The sequence below is a fragment of the Neolamprologus multifasciatus genome, chromosome 7, assembly GCF_963576455.1.
Source record: "Neolamprologus multifasciatus chromosome 7, fNeoMul1.2, whole genome shotgun sequence".
Lineage (NCBI taxonomy): Eukaryota > Metazoa > Chordata > Actinopteri > Cichliformes > Cichlidae > Neolamprologus > Neolamprologus multifasciatus.
Window position 1 is genome coordinate 60,072,536 of NC_140445.1, and position 14,492 is coordinate 60,087,027.

The 14,492-nt window shown below is 40.6% G+C and overlaps 2 protein-coding genes across 2 annotated transcripts; one reads left to right on the plus strand and one right to left on the minus strand.

The window, feature by feature from the left end:
• Positions 1 to 794: 794 nt before the first annotated feature.
• Positions 795 to 3,520, minus strand: gdpgp1 (GDP-D-glucose phosphorylase 1). Its single transcript, XM_085166922.1, has 2 exons — positions 2,616 to 3,520; positions 795 to 2,165 (listed from the first exon to the last, which is right to left on the minus strand). The coding sequence occupies exon 2, from the start codon at positions 2,155 to 2,157 to the stop codon at positions 1,060 to 1,062; it is 1,098 nt and encodes a 365-aa protein (XP_085023048.1). The 5' UTR covers positions 2,158 to 2,165; positions 2,616 to 3,520; the 3' UTR covers positions 795 to 1,059.
• Positions 3,521 to 5,020: 1,500 nt separating this feature from the next.
• LOC146515754 (titin-like) lies at positions 5,021 to 13,371 on the plus strand. The gene is made up of 4 exons (XM_085166915.1): positions 5,021 to 5,175; positions 5,621 to 5,717; positions 6,884 to 13,150; positions 13,264 to 13,371. The coding sequence occupies exons 1-4, from the start codon at positions 5,155 to 5,157 to the stop codon at positions 13,296 to 13,298; spliced, it is 6,420 nt and encodes a 2,139-aa protein (XP_085023041.1). The 5' UTR covers positions 5,021 to 5,154; the 3' UTR covers positions 13,299 to 13,371.
• Positions 13,372 to 14,492: the final 1,121 nt, after the last annotated feature.

The window sequence follows — 14,492 nt, forward strand, 5'->3', positions numbered from 1 at the left end:
CAACAGGTGAGCAGAACGCTCCTCTCGCTACTGCTGCTACCTTGGCGATGTCGTTCTAGCAAATGATTTGCTCTTCAGAGATCATGTCTAGCATTGATGTTTATCTGAGAACCACTGTCAGGCTTTCTGAAGTGAGTTTTTGAAATCCATAATGCCCGATGTAGTGTTGTTATTTGACAATAGCTGTGAACTAACTTTGGGCTTGTTGTGCAGTTTTATTTATGGTGGAGCCAGGATAACTGTCAGGTGACAGCTATTTAGGTAATGTTACCAATAACATTACATAACATAGGAACGCGTTGGGTGACTGAAAGCGTAACATGCTGACGATTTGTCACATTGAGAACGTGTTGGGATAACAGCTGTGGAAAATACCCAGTATCCAAAACACAAGGACAAAATACATCCTTCAAGCTGCTGGCTTTTACATAAGGCACGGTCATCTTTTCACTACAAATAGACAAGAATATAGTATGTCAAGAATATTATGTCCAAATCTCAAAATGTCCCTATGCCTGATTTCCACAGAACTTACAGCCCTTAATTCTCCGTAATCTGCTCCTTTCTATTGAACCAATGTAAAACCTTTTGTACCCAATGACTCTTATTGTTATTATATACTTTGCTTGGAAAAATGTATCCTACCACCATACTCCTTTTACACCAAACATAAAATGCTCACATGTAACAAATAGCATTCACAATGGCTCTGTGCCACCACACCCGAGCTTCTCCTGACCCGATTAAACTTGGCTAAGAACAGCAATTCATGAACAGACAGACACAAAACTCCATTCTTTAGTCACATTTTATTTGATATCAGTTTTGCTAAAACACATTCATTAACCAATTAAAGCACATTTTATCTTGTAAATATCATATAAATCTCAACATGTGTAATCTCTTTCATTGTACAGGGAAGATTCTGACACACATTCAGTACGGTAGTGCAGTTTTTACAATTTAATTCAAACTCCAGAGGCCAGATTCATCCATTTATGCCATCAAAAGTCTAAGACCCTTCCAGCCCAGCTGTAAGTTGATGAAAATGACCACACATTATGAACACAATAAATGTTCAGTAAGCTGCTGTTCCAGCTGGTGAAACTCATCTTCAGGCAAAAGATAGCTCTGGATTACATCAACGACATCTTTCTCTGTCATGTGCTCAAAGTCCTTTTTGCTCTTAAAGGGTAAATGTCCAGCCAGTTCACATAGAGCAACATTAAAGGCAGACTCCTCTTTGGCACCGAAGCAGGATATTCTGGGCCACACAGCAATGCGAACACCTTTTCTTGAACAGAAATCCTTTTCACCTTGCGTTTGAACACACGGCGGGCTTCCTCTAGTCAAAAAGAGGTTATGAGCAATATTATTATTCACAAGAAAATCTGTGACTTCACAGATAGTTTGGGCCACTTTCTCCACCTCCTCTGATTCTGCATAAAACAAAAAGCCTGCCGGGAAGTCCAAAATTTGATAAAATCCCTTTTCAGGACATAAAGGTTTAACTGGCTTAGACTCTATCTTGAGGGGATGGTCTAGGTAATATCCATGGAGGTGTAAATGATTGACAGATGCAAATGCTCCCAGACTGTTGAACCCCACACGGAAACCGGGATCAGAGCTCAGAAGCACAGCTTCAATGCCGACATGGATTGCAAACTTTGTCAGGATCTGTGGGAGACAGTGAGCAGGATCTGGGACAAAGAGACAATGTCCAAACTCTAGAGGGCTAATATTGACCAACACAACCATCTTCTGGGTTTGAGGACACTCTGCATTGTTAGTCAAAGGTGAACCTCCTTTTTTGTCCTTTATCATCTCAAATATGATTTCATCGTGTTTAATTTTGTTAAAGTTAAACTGCTTGGCATTGAACTCCTGCTTAATGCTCATGATCTCCTGTGGCTTTCTTCTCTCTATTCCCCGTTGGATATTCAGCTGAGCCACGTAGCCATGGGAACCCAGCAGGACCCGTGTTTTTAAATCCCCCAGATGGTAGCGAAATATGCCCCGTGCCATCCTGTCTGCCCAGCCGCCTTGGATGGCGGTGTCAAACTTTGTTGATGCAGAGTTTTTAGCGGAATTGTTTCCACTGATCCGATACACATCAGTGACGAAGTGCTGATGGCTATACACAAACTGGATGGACATGTTGGAATCTGTTGATGAGTGAAACAAGAGGAATTACATTTGATAACAGAGTCACTGAGGTCGGTCATTTAGGTCGGGCAGACACGTGTATACATGTTTAGTTTACGTCATATCAATAACTTGGCAAATAACGTTTGTTTCACCGGCAATGCCATCAAAAAACCTATAGAAATACCTATAGTTACACAAGAAAACTAGAAAAAACATTAACATCTGGACGCTGAAACAAGTGATTGTATAACTTTCAAAAAATTCAGTTCTCAGAGGCTTAATTAAGTAATTTTCATGCGGAAAGTTTGAATAAAGTTCCAGCTTTATTATCAGACAGTGCACTGGTATCAAACTAGTGTCTGAGGCAGTATAGCCTGCTATTCACCTCACAGAGCACTTTTACTTCATTCAATGGACGGCTTTTAATGATTCATGCATGATTGAATTGAATTTTACAGTGACCTTACCTCTTCACATTTGACACCGTGTCAAATCACAAACCGACAGCAGCTACAACGTCTGTTAACGACACGGTTAATTATTTTTCCCATTCAATCGAAAGTTTTATACATGCTTACATCTTCAGTCAGATGTCTACAACCGGTTAGCTTGGCAAGCTAGCTTCGTGCTCTTCTTCGCTGGTGTGTATTAGTGCATTTCCGGCTCCTTGTTTCAGAATAAAAGATTCTGTGAAGCTAATCATAGACCTAAAGCGCACATTTCAAATTAGTATATTAATATAGCATTAAAATAATAGTATTAACATTTGTATTTTTATGCTAGTACCACTGTAATGTATTTTTAGACTACTGACAAAGTGATTTTTGCATTACTGAAAAGAAATAACTGGATTTTATGCCCAAATGGAAAACATACTAAAAAATGCATGAAGTTTAACGTAAAACAAACCCTTTTCTCAAGGTGTCTCTTGTTCATTTAAAGGAACAGTGAATATAGGCTATTACATTTTTTGTTTTTATGAAGAACAACAAAAATAGATTTCCTCAGCTATCAACGGTGCATTTTTTTATATTCTCCATTCTCTGTTACCATTTGTATCCCAGCTACCATAGGGCGAGAGCCACGGTACTAACACAGAGAGACAGACAAGCATTAACACTCACATTCAGATCAGAGGGCAATCTAGAATTATCAACTAACCTTACCCCATTAACTGCATGTCTTTGGACTGGCAGATCACTGTGGAATGATCTGCCCTTGCACGTGAGGCAGGCCTCTTCTCTTTCTGAGTTTACAACTGTTCTTAAAACATATTTATTTGCTAAAGCCTTTGGCACTCTTTTAAGGGGTTGACTCAATTTGACTTTTTTTTAAACACATTTGATGTTATTTTTTTTTGTTTATGCTATTTGTATATGGCCCGCCCTCTTGGTCAAGATGGACATCACAATTCTGGCTAATCAAATTTTATGTATGTGGTTAGAGACCAGCCACATATAAGGTTAACCCATTCATCTGCCTCCTCCTCCACCACTCCTATGCCTCCTTCCTCATTTCCACCTCAACCAGTTCCTTCTCATCTCCAGCGTCATCTCCGAAACTGAAGTCATCCCTCTAATACATGAAAACATGCTTGTTTAGTCCTAATATTGTCTCAATTTCTTATTGTCACCAGATCATACATACGACTGTCCCATCTCTGGACAGCTAACAATGAGCCAGCTAAACAACCAGCTGGTTATGATGACCCAACATTATGCCAGATAATTTTAGGCTCAGGTGTCCTAAAAACAATTCTTTCCCTCTATTAAACAGTTTGATTACATTTTCACATCATACTAGAGTTTATTTGCTGTGTGTTTGAGTCCAACAATGTTAGAGCCACTTCAAAGAAAGTTTCAATAACGCCAGTTGACATAAGCTATCAACAGAAAAAAACTGCAGCACTTACCGACAGGAAGTTCAGGATATCCTAAGCAACTCACCTCAGCAATGCTGTCATCAGTCAGAAGTGAGCTTCACTGACTCATCAGCTCACATCAGCTTTCAGTTTTACAACCTCCTCCAGAGTAAATAGATATGGACACAGCTAAGGTAAACAGTGGACTGACAGCCTACACTCACTACAGCAGCCACCATAGCTAGGATTATGCACTTAAATTGGGATGGTTAAGAAAACAGAACTCAGTTGATTGCAATCTGCAATCTACTGACATCTAGTGGTGATATTCTACACACTACACCTTTAATACAATGGATCTAAAACTTTTCCTGGCACACCCAAGTTTAAAGCTTCCTCTTCCTTTTTATACTTCTTTTTTGGCTGCTCCCTTTGTGGTCGATATAGCAGATCACCTGCCTCCATCTCATTCTATCTCTAGAATCATCTTCTGTCATACCAGCCCTATGTCCTGTTTGACTACATCCATGTACCTCCCCTCCGGTCTTTCTTTTCTCCTCCTGCCTGGAAGCTCCATATTCAATATCCTTTGTCCAGTACATCCACTATCCCTCATGTACACATTTCCAAACTATGTCAGCCTTGCTTCTCTAAATTTGTCTCCAAACTGTTCAAACTGAACTGTACTCATTTCTAATCCAACAAAAATCTTAGCCGAAGCCAAAAAAAAAGTGTCAAACACCCACAATATTTATCAGTCATGAACATTGAAAAGGTCAGTAAAATAAGATCATTAAGCTCTTCTTTGCCTGCCTGTAGGTGTGTATTAATACCTAAATATGAAGTTACAGGGAAAACCCTCTTATAACAGGGATGGTATGTGGACAATATTTAAGTGATGAGACGTTTTCCATTTATCTCTAGCTGAGCCATGCAGGCTAAACTAATTTTGAAAGAATGAGCAGCTGGCCAATCCACCGCCATGCTTATTTTAGTCACTGAAGGCTTTTGCAGATAAAGCAGGCAGTGATTGGCAGAGTTGTGTATCTGTGTCCTAAACGTTTGGGGCTCACAGCACTTTGGGCATCTTTACCAACAAACTGGTTAACAAGGGATTTAAATTTTCAGTTTAACTAAGAGAAACAATGGAAGAAAACAAGAATGAGGTAAGAAAGTCATCTTAAAAGTTATTGTAATATAGTACAGAAAGCATTTAGGGATCTTCAAATGTCCTTTTAGTTGAGTTATTTATATTTTCTGTGCATGTTGTTGTTTGCATGTTAAATGGGAGCCTTAAGACTTAACTAATAATACAGCTTTAATGTGTTCGTCGGAGCAGTTGGCAGTCTGGTTGGCCATGTCTGTAGTTATTTTTAACACCTTCAAGTGTTTCGGTTACACACATCTCACTCAGCAAGATAGCCTACTTTCTATTCTTGTTTAAAACTCACACAGAGGGCTTTCTGTAACAAATTTAATACAGACTTTAAGCCACCAAATAACCAAATCAATATTATAATCTTGGAACAAGATAAAATGTATTTTCCTATTTAAATGTATATATTTAATCTCATTTTCACTAACATTAAAAGTTACCCCTCTCTCTTGTAGATAGGAAAGAAAGCAGAAGATGAAGCTCACGTTCTAAATATAGACATGACACGGGATACTGAGGTTTCCCAGTCACCCTCCACTGTTATTGTTGAAGGTATGTTGCACATTCATCCTGTCTCTGCGGTGCATAGATTGCATGTATTCATACTTTGTTATAAAGTTAAGTTAGAAAATGTTCAACAAATTATTAATAATAAATTCCATTAACATATCTTTGTGTTGAAGTATATAAAAGAAGGATGCTTCTCCCAAGATCAGTTTGTTTCATATGTTGATTAAAATGCCTTAAATAAGCTTAAATAACTAGTACAGTGTTAGTTTTTAATAGGGATGCAACGACAATTTTTTCAAACCGATACGATACCGATACTTGGATCTGAGTACTTGCCGATACAGAGTACAAAAATCGATACTTCTACCACACACACACACACACACACACAAATACAATTAACTGGAAGACAGGTTTTATTATATTCCCTGTCGATAAAAAATAAAATCTTAATAAAAATGACCACAAAAAAATTTCAAGTGAAAAATAAGCACTTCTGTTAAATTATTGCAGAGTCTCCACATTGTAATTTTACAAAATATCACTGAACTATTGGCACTGTCTCGAGCTTTCAGAATAATAAATAAACACTTCTGTTTGGAATAAAATAAATACAAATTGGGTTTGCGAATAAAATAAACGTTTAAATTATTGCAGAGTGTCCATATTGTAAACAAACAAACAAAATTATTATTATTAAATAAATAATAAATAAAATAATAATTGGCTCCCTAGTGGCCAATCTAAAAAACTACAACAGAAATGACCAGCCACCCTCTGATTAATGAAATAAGTTGGTATCGGTTCATGGTATCGGTTAACTTATACGAGTATGAGTACACACACATTTTACAGTATCGGCCCCGATACCTGATACCAGTATCGGTATCGGTGCATCCCTAGTTTTTAACAGTGTAAAAACAGTAGATTAGTTTTAGAAAATACTCAGACATATAATTTTGTGATCTCTTCAATGTACAATACAAATTGTACATAAAAGCTGAGAAATATGCCAATGATGCCTCTTGTACATCGTCTTATTATCTTTTAGGAGATACCTATGTCATTTCCAGTCAAATATATATGTGTATATGTGTGTGTATATATATATATATATATATATATATATATATATATATATATATATATACACATACATACACACATATATATAAATTGTAATTATAGCTTGTTATTCTGCACTACAGGCCAGCCTTCTTCTGCTGCAGAAAATGGAGAAATCAGCCCAAATGTCCAACCCACCCCCATCACAGATAAGGAAAATGCTATTAAGCCAAAACTCCAGATTACTTTTACAACATTCACTGTCAAGAATGGTGAAGAGTTAAAAGTAGAGGTCCCAGTCTTTGGGAACCCAGCACCAAAAGTTGAATGGAAAAAAGATGGCCAGGGAGTAAAAGAAACATCAAGGTTAGAGATTTCAACCACACCGTCATTAACAGTCCTTCATATCAGACATGCTATCAGGGAGCACTCTGGTCAGTACTCTGTCACTGCAGCCAACAGTGCTGGAAAATATCCAGGAGAAATCACCGTGGTTGTTCTTGAAAAGCCAGACCCTCCCACGGGACCTGTCAGGATTGATGAAGTCAGTTCAGACTATGTTACCATCTCTTGGGAGCCACCTGAATACACAGGAGGCTGTCAACTTGACAACTATGTAGTGGAGAAACGGGAATCTACAAGTATGGAGTGGCAGACTGTTTCTGCAACTACAGTAAGAACCACAATCAAAGTTACCAAGCTGAAGACAGGAAGTGAATACCAATTCAGAGTGTTTGCAGAAAATAGATATGGAAAAAGTACTGCAATCACATCACCCATTGTAGTTGCGCAATATCCATTCAGTGTTCCTGCTGCCCCGGGCACCCCCTTTGTTTCCACTGTTACAAAGTACAGCATGGTGGTTGAATGGGAGCCTCCAGTCAGAGATGGAGGCAGTCCTGTCATTGGCTATCACCTTGAACGCAAAGAAAAGAACAGCATTTTATGGACCAAACTTAACAAATTTGTTATACCGGATGCTCGCTTCAAAACAAGTGGGCTTGAAGAAGGTATTGAATATGAATTCAGAGCCTTTGCTGAAAATATTGCAGGGCTCAGCCCATCTAGCAGGATATCAGAATGCTATGTGGCAAGAGACCCCTGTGATCCACCTGGTAAACCTGAAGCCGTTGTCATTACGAGAGAGAACATTACACTCCAGTGGGCAAAGCCCAAGTATGATGGTGGAAGCAGTATTACAGGCTATGTTGTAGAAAAAAAGGAGCTCCCGGATGGCAGGTGGATGAAGGCAAACTTTACGAATGTTACTGAGAATCAGTTCACAGTCACAGGTCTGACAGGAGGACAAAGTTATGAATTTAGAGTAACTGCTAAGAATGGGGCTGGTGTTTGGAGTCCACCTTCAGAGTGTGTAACCATCATTGCACAGGATGTTATTGAAGGACCCACAGCATCAGTTGATCCTAAGTTCAAGAGTACTACAGTTGTTCAGGCTGGAGAGACATTCGTCATTGAAGCTGATTACTTTGGAAAGCCTCTTCCAGCAGTAACATGGTTGAAAGAAGGAAGAGAAATCGACAAAGTCACACCAAGAATGGAGATCAAAACCACTCTCACGCATACAACCCTGACTATCAGGGACTGTACACGAGCAGATGGGGGACACTTTCTCTTAAGCCTCACTAACATTGGTGGAACTACTTCTGTCCCAGTAAATTTGAAGGTCCTGGATAGACCTGGTCCTCCTGATGGACAACTGAAGGTAAAAGTTATCAGTGCAGAGAAATGCAGTCTTCACTGGAATCCCCCCTTAAATGATGGCGGTGCAACTGTTTCTCATTACATCATTGAAAAAAGGGAGACCAGTCGTGTTACATGGACAGGAGTTGAAGCTCATGTTGAAGCTCTCAGTTACAAAGTAACAAAACTGGTACCTGGCAAAGAATATGTATTCAGAATTGCTGCCATGAACAAATATGGTGTTGGTGAATTTTTGGAATCAGACCCCTTAATTGCACAAAATCCTTTCACACCACCAAGTGCACCTTCTACACCTATTGCTACAGCTGTTACCGGTGACTCTGTAACATTAACATGGGAAAGGCCTGAGACTGATGGAGGTTCAGAGATTGATGGCTTCATTGTGGAGAAACTTGACAAAGAAGGTGTCAGGTGGACTAAATGCAACAAGAGAAGACTAAATGATTTGCGTTTCCGATGTACTGGGCTCACAGAGGGGCATTACTACCAGTTTAGAATACTTGCAGAAAACGCAGCTGGTGTGGGTGCTCCCAGTGATCCAAGTGAATATATAAAAGTATGTGAAGCTACTTACCCGCCTGGTCCACCAACCAACCCCAAAATGACAGACTATTCTAGCAGTACTGTGTCTCTGACTTGGTCAAAACCAATCTATGATGGAGGAGCCGCCATCAGTGGATATGTAGTAGAGATGAAAGAAGCAACAGATGATGAGTGGATTACATGCACACCAAGCGCAGGTGTAGAGGACACAAATTACACTGTGAAAAGACTGAGAGAAAATGCAGAGTACAATTTTCGTATTCGCGCCATAAACGCTGCTGGAGTCGGAGACCATGTGGATCTACCTGGGTCTGTGGTTGCAGCCGAAAAAGTAGAGGCACCAGAGATTGAGCTGGACGCTGCCTTGAGGAAGATTGTCAGCGTTCGAGTCTGTTCCACTTTACATCTCTTTGTTACCATCAGAGGAAGGCCAGAGCCTGAGGTTAAATGGTCAAAGGAAGGTGACACCCTCAGTGAGCGTGCTCAGATCGAGGTAACAAGCTCCTACACTGTGCTACTCATTGAAAATGTCAACAGAAATGATACTGGGAAGTATGTGTTGACGGCTTCAAACTGCTGTGGTTCCAAGTCAGCATTCATCAATGTAAAAGTTCTGGACTCTCCCAGCGCACCAACAAACTTGGAGGTAAAGGATGTAAAGAGGGATTCTGTGTCCATCTCCTGGGAGCCACCTTTGATTGATGGAGGAGCAAAGATTTCGCACTACGTTGTAGAGAAGCGAGAGGAGACTAGAAAAGCATTCACAAGCGTCTTTAACAACTGCATGAGGAATTCATATAAGATCGACAATTTACAGGAAGGATGCTTCTATTATTTTCGTGTCCTGGCTGTGAATGAGTTTGGCACTGGGCTGCCAGCAGAAACCACGCAAGCTATTAAAGTCTCTGAGGTGCCCCTGCCTCCTGGCAAGATCACACTCAACGATGTCACATGCAGTAGTGCAAGACTCGCTTGGGAAAAGCCAGCCCATGATGGAGGAAGCAAAATCACATGTTATATTGTAGAAATGCAAGCTAAGGGAGATGACACGTGGACAAAATGTTCAGAGAGTAAAGCGCTCGATGCAATTATTGATGGCCTGACAAAAGGAAAAGAGTACTTCTTTAGAGTGTGTGCAGTGAATGAGAAGGGAAACAGTGAGCCAAAATGCCTGCTGGCACCTGTGATAGTAAAGGATACCAGTACTGAGCCTATGATCAGTCTGCTGTCCAACACATTCAGTGTGAAGGCAGGAAATGATTTAAAGATCGATGTTCCATTTAAAGCGGTACCACCACCAACAGCAGCCTGGAAAAAAGACGGCAATGCACTGAAAGAGACAAGCCGAGTAAACGTGAGCACATCTGACACGTCATCTCAGATCATTATCAAAGATGCAACCAGGATAGATGTTGGTGTTTATGAGGTGACCCTGACCAACTCCGTTGGAACCACCTCTGCTCAAATATTTGTTAATGTTTTTGAAAGGCCTGGTCCTCCAGCAGACCTCAGTGTTGATGATGTCAGTGCTGACTTTGTGTCTCTGTCATGGCAGCCTCCACATTACACTGGTGGATGTCAAATCACTAATTATGTTGTTGAGAAAAGAGATACAGGCAGTACATTATGGCAGAGTGTATCAGCTACAGTTGCAAGAACATCAATCAAAATTTCCCGTCTGGCACAAGGCACTGAGTACCAGTTTCGTGTTGCTACAGAGAATCGCTATGGAAAGAGCCAATTCACTGAGTCAGAGCCTGTTGTCGCTCAGTATCCCTTCAAGCCACCTGGCTCGCCATCCAATCTTCATGTTGTGCAGGCCTCAAAGTCTGTTATGGTCATTGCTTGGAGCAAACCGGAGAGTGATGGCGGCAGCCCTATTATTGGGTACCATATTGAATGCAAAGATCAAAGCAGTATTCTGTGGAAAAAATTAAACAAAAGCCCAGTGACGGAAAACCAGTATAAGGTGACAAGTGTTGAGGAGGGTCTTATATATGAGTTCCGGGTGTGTGCAGAGAATATGGCAGGTGTTGGACCCTGTAGCAAGCCATCTGATCCTGTAGCAGCTAGAGACCAGTGTGACCCCCCAGGCAACCTCACTGTCACCAATATAACTAACACTTCAGTAACTCTCTCGTGGGACAAGCCAGAATATGATGGTGGAGCTAAAATAACTGGTTACATTGTTGAGCGTAAAGAACAGCCCGATAGTTGCTGGCTTAAGTGTAACTTCACAAACTTATTGGACACCTTCTTTGAAGTGACTGGCCTCACGGAGGGTGAACAGTACAACTTTCGCGTTATTGCAAAGAATGCAGCGGAGCTCTTCAGTCCACCCTCTGAAACAACTGGACCTGTCACAGCACAGCACAATGTAGAGCCACCCAAAATTATCTTGGAAGACAAATTTCAACAGGTAGTGGTTGTCAAAGCAGGAGACCCCCTAAGAATAGAAGCTGTCATCTCAGGCCGTCCCAACCCTACAGTGTTTTGGCTGAAGAATGGTAGAAATATTGGCACCACAGGACGAGTTGAAATAACCGCAACAAAAATGCATACCTCTCTGCTTATCAGAGAAAGTGTTAGGAAAGACTCTGGGCAGTATGCTCTTACTCTCCAGAATACAGGGGGCACCACATCTAAGGCTATCACCTGCAAAGTACTAGACAGGCCTGGTCCACCTGCTGGACCCCTTGAAGTTTCTGGACTTTCAGCAGAAAAGTGCACCCTCTCATGGGGAACTCCTCATGAGACTGGTGGGGCGGAGATCATGTACTACATTGTTGAGAAATGTGAAACCAGCCGTGTTGCCTGGACTCTTGTGTATGGTGACATGATGTCAACTACTTGCAAGATAACCAAACTTCTCAAAGGAAACGAATACCTGTTTAGGGTGAGGGCAGTCAATAAATATGGTGAGGGTGAGACTTTGGAAAGTGACCCAGTCAAGGCCATGGATCCTTTTACCATCTCATCTGCTCCAACAGATGTTGAGGTCACAAGTGCAACCAATGAAGTGATGACTGTTTGCTGGAAGACGCCCGCCTCTGATGGTGGCAGCCGCATCAGCGGTTACATTGTAGAGAAAAGGGAGAAGCAGGGCATCCGTTGGGTCCGGGTCAATAAGAAGCCAGTCTATGACCTACGAGTCAAAGCCTCTGGTCTGCATCCGGGATCTGAGTATGAATTCAGAGTCTTTGCTGAGAATGCTGCTGGGCTAAGTGAACCAAGTTTGCCATGCCCACTCGCCTTGGCAGAGGATCCAAAGTTTCTTCCTTCCCCTCCAGTAAAGCCCACTATAATTGATTCATCCAGATCTTCAATCACTCTGTCATGGAGCAAACCGGTGTTTGACGGTGGAGCGGCAGTTACAGGGTACAAAGTTGAATTCAGAAAATCAACAGAAGAAGACTGGACTGTTGCTGTTCAGAACACAGATAGGACAGAGTTTACAGTAACTGGACTCACATCGGGGACAGCATATGTTTTTACTGTCAGATCCATAAATAAAGTTGGTATTAGTGAGCCTAGCCCAGAAACAGACCCTGAAGTAGCTACAGAGCGAGAGGAGAAGCCTGAGATTCACATTAACCCTGAGATGAGAAAGACTCTGCCTGTTAAATGTGGCAGCTCCTTCACATTGACGGTGCCTTTCACAGGCAAACCTGTTCCCAGTGTGTCATGGGAGAAAGCAGATGTTGATCTGCGCGTCAGAGGAATGATCAACACCACGAGCTCTGCCACCTCTATCACAGTGGAACGAGCAACACGTGATGACTCTGGCAAATATACTGTCAAACTGCGAAATGCTGCTGGATCTGCCTCTTTGACCCTAAATGTGAGGGTTTTAGATTCACCTGGTCCCCCGGCTCATATAATAGTTAAAGATGTGACTAAGAACTCTGCCACTGTTACCTGGGACATTCCTGAGAATGAGGGAGGGTCTCCTGTGAAGAACTACCTTGTAGACATACGAGACATCAGCAGAACAGGATGGATAAGATTGACTGACAAGTGTCGCCGATTGTCTTACAAGGTGTCCGACCTGGAGGAGGGAGGAATCTATTTCTTTAGAGTCACAGGAGAGAATGAGTACGGGATTGGGGTTCCAGCTGAGACCAGAGAGGGAACAAAAATGACAGGTAACACTTAAGATTAAACACACCATCAGCTACAAGAATTCTTTCGCAAAAATTCATGTTAAAACCTCACCTGCACACTTTTACATGCTGTTTTACCTCTGTTTTTGCTTTAGATACAACAGACTGGGAGACAAATCCAGGAGCCTAGCTTGCCCCACGTTAAGATAATCATCTCCTGAAATTTGGAGAAGATATTCATTTTTGGTTTTTTTTGGTTTTTTTATAAAAATAGAATACATTCAATTTTGTTTTAAGATGTTCTTTGTCGATTGAGTTCAAATCAAAACATATTTTGTAAAACGAATGCAATAAAAGAAGTTATTATTAATAGCTCGTGCTGGTGAACAACCATTCTGATGAATTATGATGTATCAGTTTCTAACTTTATGGTTCAAATGTCTTTATTTATGTAAAGGAAAACAATTTTAGGCAGCACACAAATCCAGAGACTCTGGAATTCTGTATTGCTTAAGGTTATCCCTGCTGGGATAAAACACATGCAGATATGTTTTTGTCTTTTGCCTGACATGAGAGTCAGAGTATAACAAGTTGACAAGTTAGTCTCATGTCCCTGTACTTTTCTGTCTTTTGTTTGGGGAAGTAACCTGATTAAACATGTACATCATATTTATGCCAAAGATTTCTTTTTTTTTCTTTCTGAACATGTCGGACAAACATATATGTATGCTTTGGGTTGACTTTATAAAAAATTCTCTCACCTATGTTATTTATGCTGACAAAAGACAAGACAATATTACTTTATAGGAGGTAGGAAAACCAGCAAGAACACTTTTAATCTCAAAACCATAGTTCTACATCTATGTTTGCTTTTTTTTTTTTTAACATTTCTGGAGGAGTTTAGGAATGGTTAAATAAGAACTGACACATTAAAAAAAATTCCGTTCTGTATTAAAATTACAAAAAACAAATTAAAAAAAAAAAACGTGACAAAAGTAGATTTGTCCAGGTCAGGTTATACACCAAAGATGGAGGAGAAGAAAACATGGAGGTAAATTGAGATTCGAGATATGAAGTATCTATGTTTTATCATCTGAGAAGGGGTCCCCTTCACCAAAGAAGCAAAAACACAAAGAAAAGAGACAACAGAATAAGCATCCTCAAGCCCCATCTCCTGAACTGAAAACACATGAAAACATGGATAAATGTGCTTATTTATTTCTGATATTGTCACAATTTCTTCTTGTCAGCAGATTTGACATGCAATCCTGTTGTGTCCAGACAGATGACAATAAGCCAGCTAAACAACAACAGTCAACTATAAGCTAATATTATGGTACAGTCTAAGTTTTAAGTTTCTGATCTCCATTGGTTGACTAAAACA